This window comes from Oryx dammah, unplaced genomic scaffold (assembly GCF_014754425.2).
Source record: "Oryx dammah isolate SB20612 unplaced genomic scaffold, SCBI_Odam_1.1 HiC_scaffold_16, whole genome shotgun sequence".
In the NCBI taxonomy this organism is placed as follows: domain Eukaryota; kingdom Metazoa; phylum Chordata; class Mammalia; order Artiodactyla; family Bovidae; genus Oryx; species Oryx dammah.
Genome location: NW_024070200.1, coordinates 14051030 through 14068442, shown reverse-complemented (window position 1 = coordinate 14068442; position 17413 = coordinate 14051030). Strand labels below are relative to the sequence as shown.

The window sequence follows — 17413 nt, the reverse complement described above, 5'->3', positions numbered from 1 at the left end:
GAAAGAGACTAAAGGTTTTCTGGGGCTTAATGTCTGAAATGACCTTGTGCCATGGGGTCATTTATTATAATTTTACTTAGAAAGCTCCCAGTGGGAAACATCAGTGTTGGATATCAGTGACTTCTTTAAAATAAACAAAAAAATTTCAATACGGCCGTCAGGGTAAAACTAAAGAAAAGACCAGAGTTTAAAATTTCACTTAGATGGGGCCAGGTTTTCCTTTAAAAATGAAAGGGATCTCTTTGGGTCCCTTAAAGTTAGCAAGCACCTTCTAGACTTCCTACTTGGGTGTTTTTTTAAAACAGGAGTCTCAGAAGTCAAAGTTGCAATAGAATGACTTTTACATTCATAACGCAGCTGTGACGTTTTTCTTGCCAGAAGAACTTTAGTTTCTTATTGGCAAGCATTTTTTTTTTTTAGGTTCTATTCACAAAGTAGCTTCCTGGAGTTCACAGATTTCCGATTATGAGTTCAGTTTCTTTGGGAGAAACTTCACGATGTTAGCGCTATGGTCCAAAATAACCCAGTGACAGTTTCAGGCTGAAGGACTAAGAGAAGTCCAGGAAGTGGCACTTAGGAGTCTCCTGCATCTCATGAAAGGAGAAGGGATGATGTATAAAGAGTGAATACCTTTCCCTCTGTTTTGCAAAAAAAAAAAAAAAGCCAGTCAGGGTATTGGCTGGGTACAGCCCCAACTCTTTATTTGTGTGTAGAAAATGGGTTTGTAACTTGGAAACATTTTCAACTTTGAGCAATTGAAATGGGAAAGTCTCTGAAACCGACACCAGAATCCCAAGGCGCTTCACATCTTTGAGATTTGCACAAAAGGACAGGAAAAAACCAAAGCAAACAGATTCGGGTTAGGGTTAGGGTTAGGGGTTAGGGTTAGGGTTAGTAACTTTATCAACCAAGGGTGCAGGCAAACACTCCCTACTGCCCCATCCCCGCCACCCAAACAGAGTCTGAATGACTTGAAGGGGCTTCCAGAAAGACCTGAGGTACAGACAACTTGAGGCTGAGTGGTCTGAGCTTCTTGGATCAAGGGAGTCCAGGCAAAGTCCTTTAACTTGGACTCTGTTTCAAGTTAGATACTATTTATATCCAAGAAGTAGTCATCTGTGGTAACTGAAATAATGTAATCAGTACTTAGCATGAAAAGCAAGTTTATCCTGTCAAAAGTCATTACCTTGAAGGATATAAGCTGCTAACAAGGCAGCATCTGATGTTTTACAGAGGAGGCGGCCGTGGTAGAGATCCCTTTTGATCTGCAGGAAGACTAAATACCTGGAGAGAAAACAGAGAATGAACTATAAAGGATTTCTTTGATTGCTTTAAAGACATAAATATGTAATATCAGCCTATCAAAATCTCTGTCAGGACACTTTTACTACCTTAAAACAAAAATCTCAAAACATGTCTCAGAACAAATACATTTTTCATATCCCTGAGGACTAGACTCTTTCAAGCACTTTGCCCTGAACTGATTTTGAGGTTCAATTCCAAACCACCTGTGAGTTTCCTCCTGCAGCTCAAAACAGAAATGTTATCTCCTGGTTAAAAGCACTGTGCCCAGTGCTGGGCTCTGGAAGGAGCCAACTCCAGTCTCAGCACCTACAAAGCAACCTGTGTCGTTGGCTAAGACTTGGCGCTCCTCATGTAGGAGGCCTGGGTTCAATCCCTGGTCGGGCACCAGATCCCATGTGCCGCAACTAAAGATCCCTTATGTCATAACAAACATCGAAGATCCTGCGTGCTGCAACTAAGACCCAGTGCAGGTAGGCAGACAGGTAAGTAAGTAACCAATGAACAAATAAGCAGAAATGTGGGGAAGGAATGAGCCCGTGGGAGGGGTCTGCCTCTGTTCACCACTGGACCTGTCCTTATGTGGAACAGCCCTCGTTATGGGCAGAGGTCAACCAGATCTCTCAGAATTTGAATAAGGTGTAAGAAGAGGCACTGGTGAGGGATGGACAGAAACCTGCGGCAAGTATTTCTTCAACCACAGGGAGCTCTCACCTCAGGTGAAAGTAGGCTGACTCTCAAGAACAACTCACAGCAGCTGATGTGTATTGAGCACTTACCATCTGCCATTCCAGGGATTATACACTTTACTGCAGCCTCTCAGCTAATTTGCATATACCACTCTGAGAACAGATACTGTTATTGTCCCCTTTTTATAAGATAAATTGAGGCTTCAGTGATTTTCTCACGGGCACATAACTGGAAGATGGCAGAGCCAGGATTCAAGTTCAGGATGGAGGTCGGCTCTTCATCACCATGTTGTTCCTCTCTCTCGGCGCTGTGCTACGGCTGCTTCATATTCTCACAAGTAGTTGGGTGGACCCTGTGGCCACAGAATTGTTGAGGCTCCAGTTTGAAAGATCCTTGCAAGGAGTGGAATCTCTGATGTACACTGCATCACAGATCCCGAGAAGAGCGGAAGCCAGGGGTGTCAAGCCCTTACGTGAGTCACCCACCACAGCAGTTCTTTGGCAAGGGGGCATCTGTGGTGGTTTAAAAACATGTCCACAGGGAATTCCCTGGTGGTCCAGTGGTTAGGACTCCATGCTTTTACTGCTAAGGGGGCGGGTTCAACCCCTGGTTGGGGAACTAAGATCCCACAAGCCATGCGGTGAGGCAAAACACACACAAAAAGGCGAGAAATTCCCTGATACTCCATACTTCCAGAGGTAGAGCTTAATTTGCTCCATCTGAGTGTGGGCTGGACTCGGTGCCTTGCTTCAAACAAGCAGAATAAAGCAAAGTGGTAATGTCTGACATCTGAGACCAGGTCATAGCATCCCTACAGCTTCCTCCTCGTTCTCTCTCTCTCTCGGATCACTCATTCTGCTCGAGGACACTTAAGCAGTCCTACAGAAAGGTCCATGTGGTGAGGAACTGAGGCCTTCTGCCAACAGCTAGAAGTGAACTGAAGCTTTCTGCCATGTGAGTACACCATGGTGGAAGTGAATCAGTCAAGACGTCAGATGACCACAGGCCTAGCACACCTCTTGGCTTCAACCCCAAGAGAGACCCTGAGCTGGAGCCACCTAGCTAAACTGCTCCTGAATTCCTGACCCACAGACACTCAGAGATGAGAAATACTTGTGATTTTAAGCTAAGTTTTGTGGCATTTTGTTAAATAGTCATAGATAACTACAGCACCCCTACAGGAGTAACAGGAATATAGTGAAAAGGAAAGTGAAAGTCACTTAGTCATGTCTGACCCTTTGCGACCCCATGGACTATCCAGTCCATGGAATTCTCCAGGCCAGAATACTGGAGTGGGTAGCCCTTCCCTTCTCCAGGGGATCTTTCCAACCCAGAGACCAGCTGAGCCACAAGGGAAGCCCTGGGAATATAGTAAAATTCCCTTAAATTCCATCAGCTTGAACCAAAAAGAAATCTGGCTCTTCCTGGACAACTCGAGGTTTCCACTGCTTCTGTTTTCAGGCTGAAGAATAACACCGAGGATTCCATGCCCACCAGGTCATGTGAAAATGCTCAAAAGAAAGCAGACCAGTGACAGCACAACTTCTAGGGTGAGGAGGGTCACCAGCAGATGGCTCAGAGCCCGGGGCTTGGTGATTCAAGTAATTAAATAGAAACGGAGTAACCTTCATTCTCTTCTAAGCCCTGCTACCCAAAGTGTAGCCCACCTTACAGAGGTATCAGCAGCAGGTGGGAGCTTGTTGGAAATGGAGAATCAAGCCCATGTGAGACCTAATGAATCACTGTAACAAGATCTGCAGGTGATCTGGACATATATTAAAATCTATGAAGCACTGTCCCTAAGAAATTCAAAAGCATCCTTCTAACCACATTAGGGTGGATCACTCTCCTCAAACCGAAGGGAAGTGTAGTGTGGGAGGTAGTAAGAATTCCCCTCCTTTTCCCACCTATACCATACCCCCAATCGACCCAATATTTGCCAAGGAAAACCAAAGGAAAATTACATCATGCAGTGAATAGTAATTTTTAAAACTGACTCTTAGCAAATCAACCCTGAATATTCATTGCAAAGAGTGATGCTGAAGCTCCAATACTTTGGCCACCTGATGTAAAGAGCCGACTCACTGCAAAAGACCTTGATGCTGGGAAAGATTGAAGGTAGGAGGAGAAGGGGGTGACGGAGGATGAGATGGTTGGATGGCATCACTGACTCAATGGATGCGAGTTTGAGCAAACTCCAGGAGATACTGAAGGACCAGGAAGCCTGGCATGCTCCAGTCCACGGGGTCACAAAGAGTCAGACACGAGTGAGCAAGTGAACAACCACCACCACCAAATCCAGTTTGTCTACACCCTGCTTCCCATGGTGGAATGTCACAAGATGTGTGGAAGGGAGGGGCTGAGCCCTTCTCTTCCTCTCGCCCCTCCGGCCCCACCTGCCACAGGCTTTGGGAGGATGTGATGGCAAGCCTTTGACCTCTTGCTCGTGGGTCACTTCCTGGACCTGAGTTCATGCATCACTCTGCCCACTCCCCTCTGCTTGTCTGGGTCCAGCATTCAGGGACAGCACATCCTGGACTGAAGGAGAGGTTCCAGAGGCCCTGGGCAGCGATCCTCAACGTGGTGGTGCGGAGAACACACCCCGGGGCGGTGGGGAGCATGCCAGAGTCTGCGTATGAATGGTCCTGGGTTTGAAAAGGCTTCTCCGGAGCTTCTGATTTGCTCTCCAAGGGGGACACGACCCTCCTCACAGCGAGAACCACGATCGATGCATGACAGGGACCTCGGGTGAGCTGGAGCGGAAACATGGCTTTCCACTGCTGGGCGAGCTTCAGCCTTCTGAAGGTAGAACAGCTACAGGGAGCTCAAGGGGATGGCTGTGGGAATACGGTCCGGTGATGGCGTGATCACAGGACGGGAGGGTCAAGTCAACATCCTAAAGAAGCACACCGCAGTCTTCAGAGGACAAGGAGAGACAGGCTCATGAAAGAACCAAACGATGGCTCCACGGAACCGAGTTCCAGAGGGGTGCCCCCCTTCCTTTTCTGCCCCAGCGGCTTCCATCAAGCTTTGTGTTTTGTTCATTTGAGAAGGTAACCAGTGACTCAGTGTTTTCGGTCATGAAATCCATCCCACATGACTCAGAGCATCCTTACACCTATCCCCAAGATACCGTGACACGTTCTCCCCTGCCACACAAGGGCCTAAGGAAGACTGTCTCGTTGCCAGGGGCACTGCCACCAGGGCTGCTGTGCTGCCAGGCAAGGGGTCAGCCTGCTGGGCTGCCCAGACCAGCTGTTCGTGACGAGCAGGCAGGTTGGGGTACCCAGGCTCAGAACCTCATAGGAGGAGTCACACAGCCTAATTCCCACATTGTATAGCTGAGGAAACAGAACCTTTTTCTACCTGATACTTTTTCTACCCTTGTGGTAATCCAGTGAGCTATGGTTAGGGAGAGAAAGGTCCTAAATGAAGTCAGGAGAACTCCTTGTCATCAGAGAGAAATTCTCACTGGAAAAAAGAGAAATCAGCTTTAGATCAGATTTAAGACAGAAAGGCTTGCTCTTTACCACACGTTTTTGGTTGAACTCTGCCTCTCTCCTTTTTTGCTTCAAAGAGGCTTTACCTCATGTCCAGTTTTGTTTAGATGCCAAGCTGTCCTAAATTGACGGAGGACCATGCAAAGGCAGAATGTGCAAGAGCCTAAGAGATGACGGAGGAAAACCCGAGTGTTTCTGGAACACGCACATCCAAGGCACTGTGATTTCTGACATCGGAGGGTAAGGATGAATCCGGAGATATTCCCACAATTAGAGGTTCTGAACTCTGGAAAGCGCTGGTGGCCCCTGAAGAGTTTCTTCCAGAAGACCCTTTGGCCCTGTCTTCCTCTCTGCCCCTGGCTTCCTTTATTTTCTGCCCTTCTTTTCCCTGACTGTGATCAAGTTTAGTATATCTTCCTCCCCGGTACTAGACTGTGGGCTCCTTGGGATTAGAGATTCATGTTTCATTACCTTTAATATTCTTCTAGAGAGCCTAGGACTTCCCTGGTGGCTCAGACCGTAAGGCGTCCGCCTGCAATGTGGGGACCTGGGTTCGCGCCCTGGGTTGGGAAGATCCCCTGGAGAAGGAAATGGCAACCCTCTCCAGTATTCTTGCCTGGAAAATCCCGTGGACAGAGGAGCCTGGTGGGCTACAGTCCATGGGGTCACAAAGAGTCAGACACGACTGAGCGACTTCAGTTTCACTTTCGGAGAGTTTATACATCCTGTGCCTCTTCACCTTCCCTCCGTCCCACCCACCCATCCAGTTCTGAGCACACGCGTGTGCCAGGCACTGCCACGGTGGCTGGGAATACAGCAGAGAACCACCCAGAGTCCTCCTTCTATGGAGCTGACATTCCAGTGATTTACTCAGGTTTTCCTGTCATCTTTCAGATAGGCTGCGTGCCGTTTAACATGCACTCTTTCGTTTGATCCTCACAGCAACTCTGTAAGGTGATTACTGGTTTTATCCCTGTCTCATACGCGAGGAGAGGGAATGATCAGAGGCAGTGTTGCTTGCTTTGTCACATATCCAGCTAAAGAACGATCTGGGATTTGAACTCAGGTCTTCTTGATTCCTTCACCCAGGACTGGCAAACTAAGCCTGCCACCAGAGTCCCCAGTGAGATAAAATAACCTTTGATTGGAACACAGCTATGCTCATTCACGTATGTGCTGTCTACGGCTGGCTTTGCATTACAATGGCAGAACAGGGTAGTTGTGACGGCGACCCTATGGCCCACAAAGCCTAAAATACTCACTATCTGGCCTTTTCCGGAAAAAGTTTGCCAACCCATCTTAGCCTAAGCTAAGCTCAAGTGATACTCATCGTTGGAATAAATTACCTATACGCTTTATTAACATTTTTTAAAAATGGCCTAAAAAAATCTATTAACATTTTCTGAGCACCTGTTCAAACATGTGTCGGGGCTGTTTGCTTCCTGGGAAGGTGGGGCCCCATTTGCACTGAATCTCCTTCTATCACTTGATCTTTCAACCAGTTCGAACACCTGCAGCCGTTGTTAAAGGCTAAATCTGGTGCCTAATCCCCATTTTCTTTGCCTTGTCTCTAGCTCAGACAAGAAAATCTATTTATTACTTTAAAAAATGACAAAACAGATTAATCAGGATTTGGCAACTAAATTTATCATCTGGGAAGAATCCAAGAGATAAATTGAAGCACAGTTCTTTACTCCCTACTTCATCCCTCCTCTCAGCCCGGCTTTATGGGGACAGCCGAGACGGCGGTGAAATTTAGGACCAGTAATGCCTGGAAAAAACAGACTGATGGCTAAATTAGTCTGGCAGGAAGGTGGGGTGCAGGGCTCTAAGCCAGGACTGAACTGTGGGCATTGAGTGAGGCGAGGGCAGGCACCCACTTAGATGCAGCTAAGCCCAGGCCTCCCAGAACGCCTCAGGGAGCGGGGACACAGACTCCAAAGCAGACCCAGGCACCCTGACAGCCACGCTCCTGGCAACGCCTGGAAAAAATGTGCCCGAGGGAAGGAGGGCTGCTGAGGCGGAGAGCAGGGGGAGAACAGCAGAGCGGCGGTCCCCGGCCTTTTTGGCAGCAGGAACTGGTTTCATGAAAGACCATTTTTCCATAGACCAGGGAGGGTGGGGGGTGATGGTTTCTGGATGATTCAAGCTATCACCTTTCTTATGCACTTTACTTCTGTTATTATTACCTGAGCTCCACCTCACATCATCAGGCATCATATCCTGGAGGCTGGGGGCCCCTGTGGAGGACGGTGGGCAGGGATGTGTGCGGAGAGGGGTGGAGTTCACACTCTTGCCAGTGTCTTTAAAGCCTGCTGACTTGGAGAGAAGCCTGACCTTGGCCTTCCCAGGCCTCAGCTGCTTAAGTGTCAGGACGCTGGCTGGGACAGAAGAGGAGTGGGGATTATGACATCAACAAGGAAGCAAAGCCAGAACCAAGTGGATTGTGCCCTCTGCAGAGCCGCTGGGGTCCACAGGCCATGTGATTGACCTGGCAATGAACAGTGAGCCTCGGCTCATGCCAGGCTCCCTGGGGGTGCATTAAGAAGTACAAGACCCTGTGTAGTGGTTAATCCTCCCGACAAAGCCGTGAGGTACTGTTAGCATCCTCATTTTATAAATAAGGAACCTGAAGGTCAGAGAAGTCAAGGATTTTATGCTCAAGGCCACGCAGAAGTAACAGAACAGGACCTGAGCCCCCAGGTCTCTGCTGCCTCTAGTTGGGGGGGCACATTATATTATGCAGTGACATGTGCTTTAGAAGAGTTTATGGTTAAGACCTCTTCCTAACGGCCGAGAGAGCCGTGTATTTTTGTCCTTCAATCAAATCAGAAGGCCGTGTGTCTGCCGTGCTCTCACAGGCAGCCCTCTGGGTTGTTAGACCAATCCTTCTCATCCTCTCTGTTAATCCGGGGAGGTGTGGACAAGGTGATCCTAATGCTGGGTGTTAGAAGGCGGGGAGTCAGGCTCTCAGCAAAGATGTGTTAAATGTTTCTGACACGTGGACAAGAGCCTCGTCATCAGGGTTGGCCCTGGCCTCCTCACCTCTTTCCAGAGAGAAGAGGGAGGGAGGGAGGAGAGGGAAGTAGGTAGGGGGAGAAGGCGGAGGGAGGGGCAGGGCTACGGCAAACACTGTGGAAGTCACAAGCAGAGCACGCTCAGTCACTTCAGCTGTAGCCCGCCAGGCCACTCTGCCCACGGGATTCTCCAGGCAAGAATACTGGAGTGGTTGCCATTCCCTTCTCCAGAGGGATCTTCCCAATTCAGGGATCGAACCCGTGTCTCTTGCGTCCCCTGCCTTGGCAGGCAGGTTCTTTATCACTAGCGCCCCCTGAGCAGGGCAGGCCAGTGCTTTGTCCAAACTCTTCTCTGCTTAAGTGGTTAAACATTGTGGTTCTCCCCTTACTCTCCTGCCTGAAGCTACAGGCTTGCTCCTGAATATAGATGAGCTTGGTTTTCAAAAGCCACGTGGGAGCCACGCCCACTTCCGTGTGGCTGAGCAGGGCCTGCAGTTTGCAGGCGCTCAGTTCTGGAGCACGAGATTTGGTTCTAACTGCATAGGGCACTGTCCTCAGCGCTTCAGGCTGGGCGGGTTCAGGGTTTAGAAACAGGTCTCAAGGCCTTAGAGGACAAGCAGTCTCTGCACTGGCAATGGCCTCGTCCAGTCTTGGCTGTCTCTAAGTTTTTTTTGGTTTTGTTTTTCACTGCACCACTCTGTATGTGGGATCTTAGTTCCCAGACCAGGGATTGAACCCATGCCTCCTGCAGGGGACCACTTGGGAAGTCCCTGTTGTCTCTAAGACTTTAGGGAAGGGGTTGGAGCTGGCTGAGCCATCTCCTCCTCCACTCTAGGACTTCCTGGCATCATATCTTTACCGAGGACTCCACCCTTCACAGGGAAACGTCAAGGTTTTGCTAATGTCAAAATCAGATCTTTCTAATATAAAAATTAAGAGTCCTAGTTCAGAGAGTGCCTGAACCTTTGAGGTAAGACTTTTAGAGTGAATTCGGCTCAGATGTACCAAGCCCTCGAGGAAGCGGTGCCTCTCCTGTTCACTGAGCCTCTTGTAGCGTGGCGTGGTCACAGAGGCTTTTTCTCATCCTCAAGTGGTGCTGGACGAGACGCGGTTCAAGCCATGCAGCTGCCTGCCTTCCCTGCAACATGATCCCCACAATGAAGAGTTTATCACGAGCCTGGGCCATCAGCACCCTGAAGGTCACCCACTTGAATTCAAAACCTTCAGTGTTTCCCAGCTTGTTTTCCAGTTTCCTGCCTTGCCATTTAGGTTGCTGGAGTCTATTTCAAGCTCCCCAGTAAGCAGCAACACAGCCCTCTCCCAAAACATCCCTGGTGGCCACATCACTGGTGAAAGAAAGAAATGCTTTTGAGTAACTCACTACTCCAGCTACATTTGCAGGTGCCCAGATTAAGGTGAGGTATTCACACTTCTTGAAGGAAAGAACCTCACTTTGTTGCAGTTCTACTGAGGAGATGAGCAAAGAGAGCATGCGGAAGTGAAACGCACAAGTAAGGCTATATTTAGGAAGAATTTTTGCCTCGCTGAGTTAGGAGCTTTCCAAACAGAGGACCTAAGAAGTTACGGCCCCTCTTTCCTATCATTCCCAGCAGGTCTTGGAGGCTGAGCGATGTAATAACCGGCTTTACCTGGTTATTTCTTCTTTCAGGGCCGCAGGGTCTGCAGGATAAAACTTCACACGGAAACACATGGTGAACGGAGGCTGGGCTGCACAGAAAAAGAGGTGTCCATCAGCAAAGACCCTCCTGGGAAGACGACGGGACTCACTGCCCCACTGGACGCACAGGACTCTGAACCATCAGAAGGTCCTCTCACGTTTAGGGCCAACTTCCGCTCAGAACAATGGAAGGTTCCCAAGACACACTACAAGGGTGAGGTTTCCTCCCACCCTCCCTGGGGCTGAGGCTTCTATCTTTTCATGGACAGTACTTACATCTCAATTGCTTCACCACAGACTTTGTAAACTCCAACCAATGCTGAAACAGAGAACACAGACCAAGAAAACCCTAATGAGAAGCAGTGTCAAATATATCTCGCTGTATTCGATTTAAATAGCTAGACAGATTGTAGCCCAGGGTGAAAGTGGCTCAGAAGCCTGTGATATGTAAGTTTGGAGAGTAGAGAGTGATAGGATTTTCTGAAATAAGCTCCCCATGGAACCAGCTGTGAAGGGGGGGGAGAGTTTCAGCTTCAGATGCCATTTCTGGGGCTCCCTGGCAATGTCGCCTTCCAAGATGGGGTGCCAGAGTTCTGAGCCATGTTTCTGGTGTACTGATGGGCAGGAGTGAATGCACGGATGTGTGCTGGGCACAACTCCGCTTGGCTTGAGTGGCGAATGGCTCCCTTTAATGGGTTGTGTGTGTCTGTGTGATGTGGTGGGGTCGTGAGGACGTGATGACACAGAGGCTATTGGGAGCAGCTCTTGAAAGCACTGGCAGGTGGAATTTCATAAATGGTGAGAAGGCAGGGATGGCTGGTGTATGCTTCATTTTTGTTTGAGCAACACATTGCCAGCCCTTGTGTGAGGGAATACATACTCAGAATTCCATGGCATCCAGGGATGTTTAAAATTTACGTCTTGCAAGATACCCAACCACAACTAATGTAGTATCCTGTTTTCCCTGGATTTTCACAGAGGGTGGACACAGTAGCAACACATTTGCCCCTCCACCAGCCCCCCACGGTACTTACGTTTGGGTAAGGAAGCAAGGAGATGGTTCTCTATCATTTTCCCACTTCTACATGGATGTCTTATAAAATGCATTATTGATGTTTGAGGCTTTTGTGCTAATCAGGAAACTTGACAATTTGCAGAGAGCTAGAATAGCTGATATTTGAGGCTTGGTTATCGGGAAGCAGCTAAAAAGCACTGACCATAAGCTCTGGGAGGGCAGGAGATTCTGCCTGTTTCCCACTGTGTCCCTGGTGACCAGCTCAGCATAATAAGGTTCAGCTGTAAGACGGATGGAGGAGCTAGTCCTCACTTCCCTCTTTTCTGGCGACTTTTGCTCAGTACAGTGGAGCCTCTTGGCAGAGTCCTCTCTCTGGCAGGAGAGCAGCCGGGGCCGTGCAGACACATCCTGGCCTCCCTCAGTGCCCAGCTCTCACCTTCTGGGCTGGGCCGCGGTTCGTGCAGTTAATGGACCCACTAAGAGCCAGTTCACCCATCAGCTCCACACAGATAATCTGAGCTGACACTTTGCTCTCTTGCTTCCCTCTGATCTGAGTTCCCACGAGGCTGGCAACTCATTATAGCCACTCAATGTGGTTAAGAGGTCCTTCTCACATTACATAGCCCACTGTGGTGTGGCTTCCCAGGGAAGGAAAGGCAAGGGATGAAATTGCACGGAAATGACTGGGGTTCCAGGCTGTTCCTGGGAAGGCGGAGGAGGCTGGCCTGTGCAGAGCACACCGGGATTGTGGATGGTGAGATGAACACAGCACATGTCTGAGGCTCAGAAGACAGAATGCCCTGGGGCACTGGACCCATAGATTAGAATGAACAAAGGGAGATAGACTGGGCAGTGGGCTGCCCCGGCGGCCCAGCGGCCCAGATGGTAAAGAATCCCCCTGCAATGCAGGAGTCCTGTGTTCGGTCCCTGTGTTGGGAAGATGCCCTGAAGGAGGGCATGGCAACCCACTCCAGTATTCTTGCCTGGAGAATTCCATGGGCAGAGGAGCCTGGTGGACTCTAGTCCACGGGGTCGGAGAGAGTTGGACACAACTGAGCGAGTGACACAACAGCAACGACACAACCAAGTGCAGTGACAGCTCCCCTAGCAGCAGAAGGCAGAGAGGCTGAATGCAAGAGGCTATTCCTCTTGGCAGTAGTGGAGAGGAGTTTGTACTGGAGTGAGACTCCTGAAAGAAGTGAGGCTGGAGGAGACTCAGAGGGGTGGGCAGGCAGTGGAAAGCTTGTCTAAGACACTTCAAGGGTCTGGCAGAAAAGTCTTGAGAGCATCCCCCCAAATATAGTGAGGGCCAGGGTGACCTTTTGCAGCTGTCTGGCTAAATCCAGGTCCCAGAATCACTAGCAAATTGATAACACTGGCTTGGGGAGGTGGGGTTAGGAGAAGAGTAAAAAGAAGGTTCAGACACGGGAGCTTCCACCTGTATTTGGGTGAGTGGACCGGTGTGGTGCAGTCTTAAGATTCAGGAGGCTTGAAGGACAGGCTGAGATCAGGATGAGCCCAGGGCCTGAGGCGCAAAAGGGGATGGGGAGTGAGGGCAGATCGTCCAAGAGTGGCCAGAGGAATCCCAGACCCTACAGAAACCCCTGAAGAGTGGGCAGGGATGGCATGGGTGTGAGCATCAGGTTGTGCCTCCCTGGTGCTCAGGGGAAGAGGTCTAGGGGGAGCCAGGGAGCTCACCTCCTCCGTCTCTACTGTGATCAGTAGATACAGAAGGACAGTTCTCTACTGGTCCACTTCCTCACAATGCTCAAGGAGCCTTGCAAGCCTCCCTGCTCGGCTTAAACCCTCAACAAAGGGATGGAATCAGGTCACTTTAGAGGCCATAGGGCAGGAATTCAGCAGGGAACCCCAGAAACCACACAGGCTCTGGCATCAGGCAGGTCTGAGCAGGAGACCGGCTTTGTCACTTGCCTTGGGCAAGTTAGGTAACCTGTCGGGAGGACTGTTCATTCGTCTGGAGAGTGGATGGTCAACTGCCGGGATGCATCTCATTCAGGGGAAGGATCCAGTAACTTATGCGAAGCTCTCAGCTTCATGCGTAACAACACCTCAGTGCTCAACATCCATCGGCTCAAAGGTCTAGGTGTGTGCCCAGCGTGGAGCCTGGCACACAGCAGCCACTCCATCAAAGTTTATTTCTCCTTTTCCTTATTTTTCTCTGTCTCCTTTGGCTTTAAATTTCTGTAATCTCAACATCGGAGAAGGCGATGGCACCCCACTCCAGTACTCTTGCCTGGAAAATCCCATGGATGGAGGAGCCTGGAAGGCTGCAGTCCATGGGGTCGTGAAGAGTCAGACACGACTGAGCGACTTCACTTTCACTTTTCACTTTCATGCACTGGAGAAGGAAATGGCAACCCACTCCAGTGTTCTTGCCTGGAGAATCCCAGGGATGGAGGAGCCTGGTGGGCTGCCATCCATGGGGTCACACAGAGTCGGACACGACTGAAGCGACTTAGCAGCAGCAGCAATCTCAACATACTCTCTTATTCTCCTCAAACACATTCTAAGTGAAAAACAATGGACAGGACACCCTTCACCCTTGAACAGGATATGTTTTACCCCTTTTTCTTCACACGCCACTGTCTTTGGAAGGTGAAGAAGAACTGCAGGATTTGCAAGGGCCGAAAAGCCTGTGTCATTTGGGCTCCACCTCCGTCCTGCCCGGAGAGGGTTGCTGTGGCACTCAGGCAAGGCCCCTCCTAACCAGACCAAGGCAAGCGTGCCCATTTACCAGGGAAGGTTCAGAACAGCCTCAGCCTGTGACCTGGGCTCTGGAGCCACCACACCAGCCCAGCCGCTCTGCCTCTAACTGGGCAGCTTTGGGCAAATCTCTTCAGCTCTCATGCATATTAAAAAGCAGAGACGTCATTTTACTGACAAAGGTCTGTATAGTCAAAGCTATGGTTTTTCCATTTGTTGTGTATGGATGTGAGAGCTGGACCATAAAGAAGGCTGAACACCAAAGAACTGATGCTTTCAAACTGTGGTGCTGGAGGAGATTCCTGAGAGTCCCTTGGACAGCAAGAAGATCAAACCAGTCAATCCTAAAGGAAATGAACCCTGAATATTCCCTGGAAGGACTGATGCTAAAGCTGAAGCTTCAATACTTTGGCCCCCTGATGCAAAGTGCTGACTCACCGGAAAAGACCCTGATGCTGGGAAAGACTGAGGGCAAGAGGAGAAGGGTTGGCAGAGGACAAGATGGTTGGATGATCATTGACTCAATGGACGTGAGTTTGAGCAAACTCCGGGAGATAGTGAAGAACAGGGAAGCCTGGTGTGCTGCAGTCCAAGGGGTCACAAAGAGTCGGACACGACTGAGCAATTGAACAACAACAACAACTTCAGCTCTCCAGGTTGCCATTGCAGTGTCTAGCAATCGATGGACCACGCCAGGTGAGCTCTGTTGCGGGGTGTTCCAGGTCTCACAATATGAGCCGAAGAGATGATGTCCGACTGCAGGGTCCAGTTGGCTCCCTGACTCCTGAGACTACGCTCTGAACATCAATGACAGTGCCTCAGGCTTACCGACCGACCCTCTCCCCAATCCGTGCTTTGAATATAGACTTACCCGCTGCTTATCAGGGTCCACAAAGCGGATCCCAAAATAGTCTTTCTCCAGTAGATTCAGGTGGTGGCAGAGAAGGTCAAACAGGTATTGGCCTTTGGCATCTCTCTGCAAAGAAAGCAAGCTCCACTGAGAAAAGGAGTGTAGCTGTGTTTTGATGGTCATTAAAGGTCACTTGTGACAGCTGCATGAGGATATGAAAGGGCTACATGTCCATAACCGTGTCCTCCACGTTGTGATGGATTCAACAGTCTTGGGAATTCTGAAGCTTTTAATATCTGGAAGGAGCCCAAGAACCCTTCCTTCCACAAAGATAAGGCAGACAGAGTCAGGCAGACCCAGTCCCCACCTCTAACGCACACAGCTTTCCTTGCGACTGTTGGCGGAACATGCTCAGTCTAGCTTGTATCCATCTCCATCACCAAGGCCACAGGTGAAGCCACCACCATCTCTCACCGCGGCCCCCGCCAGAGCCTTCTAGCTGGTCCTCTGTTTCTGGGCTCGCCCTCGCTCCACATGGCGGCCAGGGTGACCACCATTTAGACAAACTTTTTTTCTTTTTTTTAGCTGAATAAGTAATGCAGGCACATAGTAAGATATTCAACCATACAAAAGCATATGCTACAAAGAGGAAGTCTCCCTTGGACCTCACTCACCCTGTGCTACAGTTCCCCACCCCAGGAGCAACCCCTCACCAGCTTCTTGGGTATCTTTCTTTCTTTTTTTTTTTTGGTTTTGACTTTCTTCTTTTTAATTTGAAGAGGATTATCTGGAAGAGAAGCCTGATGAGGAAACTAAGACAGAAGTAAAGAAAACTTAGTGAAAAATCACTAAGTCACATTTCTCAACTTTTCCACCATGATAAGAAATATTTTTCAAACATTCCCAACTGTAACGCTTAGTTTAAAACATTTTATACTGCAAGCCAACACATGTACGCATATGTACATGAATGTGTGTACATGTCACTTATATACATACACAAGTGTTACGTATCTACACACATAATTAAAACAACTTTCACAAAATGCTCTCCTTACTATGCAAGATGTAGGTTGATATTTTAAGTGCTATCTGTGACTTCACTTAGTGTATTTCAAATTGTAGGTCACAACTCAGGAGAGGTTCTGAAATTACCTATGTTAGAAGTTCTCGTCCCAAAAGTTCATCTCAAACTTGGATCCTCTTTCTTCTTTTCTTGTGTATCCTTAATGTAGTTATATTTTATACCTGGGCAAGCCTATATATACATACACATCTTCTCTTTTTTTTAATATATATATTTTATTTATTAATTGAAGGATAATTGCTTTATAGAATTTTGTTGTTTTCTGTCAAACCGCAACATGAATCAGCCATAGGTATACATATATCCCGTCCCTTTTGAACGTCTTTCCCATCTCCCTCCCCACCCCACCCCTCTAGGTTGATACAGAGCCCCAGTTTGAGTTTCCTGAGCCATACAGCAAATTCCCGTTGGCTATCTATTTCATATACTGTAATGTAAGCTTCCATGTGACTCTCTCCATGCATCTCACCCACTCCTCCCTTTTCCCATGCATAAGTCTGTTCTCTATGTTCTGTTTCTTGGGATTTTTTCCCCACGTATGGTCTCTTGTGACTCTTCCTATAGCAGCACATATACATAAGCCTCACAGTTTTTAACTGCAGTAAGGACACTGTGATCTTTAATTACATTATCGCTCCTGCATAACGCTGTCAGCAAGGGGCGTGTCTTGCTCTCAGAAGAAAATCCAAACTCTGACCGTGGCCTCAAGGCCCTGCATAACCTGGTTCCAGCCTCCTCTCTGAACTCCCCCAAACCATTCTCCCTCCTCTCCGGCTGCAGTCTCTCTGCTCCTGAGCCGAGGCTCTTCTGCATCTTCGCATCCTCTCTGCCTGGGATGCGCTCCCTCCACTTCTCATCTCCCTGAGGTCTCAGCTCAGATGTCTCTGGTGCAGAGAAGTCTTTCCCCTATAGAATGACCCCTGCTCATCTCTTTATAGGTCCTTTATTTATCCTGTTTATTTCCTTCATGACACTGACCAGCCTGTTAGTGTATTGTTCATTATTTGTTTACTGATTTATCATCTGCTCCCTTTCTAGACTACAGTTTTCATGAGGGCAGAAGCCAACCCCCAGAATCCAGCACAGGGCTTGGCATATGGCAGGGACGTCCTCAATGCTTATTTGCTGAATCAATGAATAGCAGGTGGAGGGGTGGCCAGAAGGTTTTACAGACTATCAGGAAATTAGGTCCCTCACTTCTAAACCCATAACCTTCTTCTTCAGGGAGCTGCCTGGGATGAGCTGGGAGGAGAATGGCTTGCAGGTGAGTGTCAGGACAGCAGGAGCTCTGCAAGTCAGCGTCTCTGGGCCTCTCCGCAGTGGTCTCCGCAGCTCAGCCAAGATGCTCGTCTCTGGTGGACCTGTGTTTAGTGCTGCATCGAAATCAAGGTGGTCTTGTAAGATCCGAACCATCTCACCTGGGACAAGGCCCAAGGCCATGGGGCGTTATGGGAGGGCCTGGCCCTGCTCCAAGAATGGGCAGGTCTTTAAGACCTCTTCAGGTCTTACCCCTCAGGGACTTCCCTGATGGTCCCATGGCTAAGACTCCA

At 49.0% G+C, this 17413-nt stretch overlaps 1 protein-coding gene across 2 annotated transcripts in view; it reads right to left on the bottom strand.

Annotated features, from left to right (window-relative positions):
- The window catches only part of FRMD5 (FERM domain containing 5), a 45931-nt gene extending 30100 nt beyond the window's left edge, over positions 1-15831 (bottom strand). For both annotated transcript variants that reach the window (XM_040256643.1, XM_040256644.1), the window contains exons 1-4: positions 14798-15831; positions 10464-10506; positions 10159-10237; positions 1187-1284 (exon numbers count right to left, since the gene is read on the bottom strand). In XM_040256643.1, the coding sequence (XP_040112577.1) occupies positions 1187-1284; positions 10159-10237; positions 10464-10506; positions 14798-14959 (382 nt within the window). In that variant the 5' untranslated portion in view covers positions 14960-15831. The remainder of the gene's footprint in view (positions 1-1186; positions 1285-10158; positions 10238-10463; positions 10507-14797) is intronic.
- Between the last annotated feature and the right edge of the window lie 1582 nt (positions 15832-17413).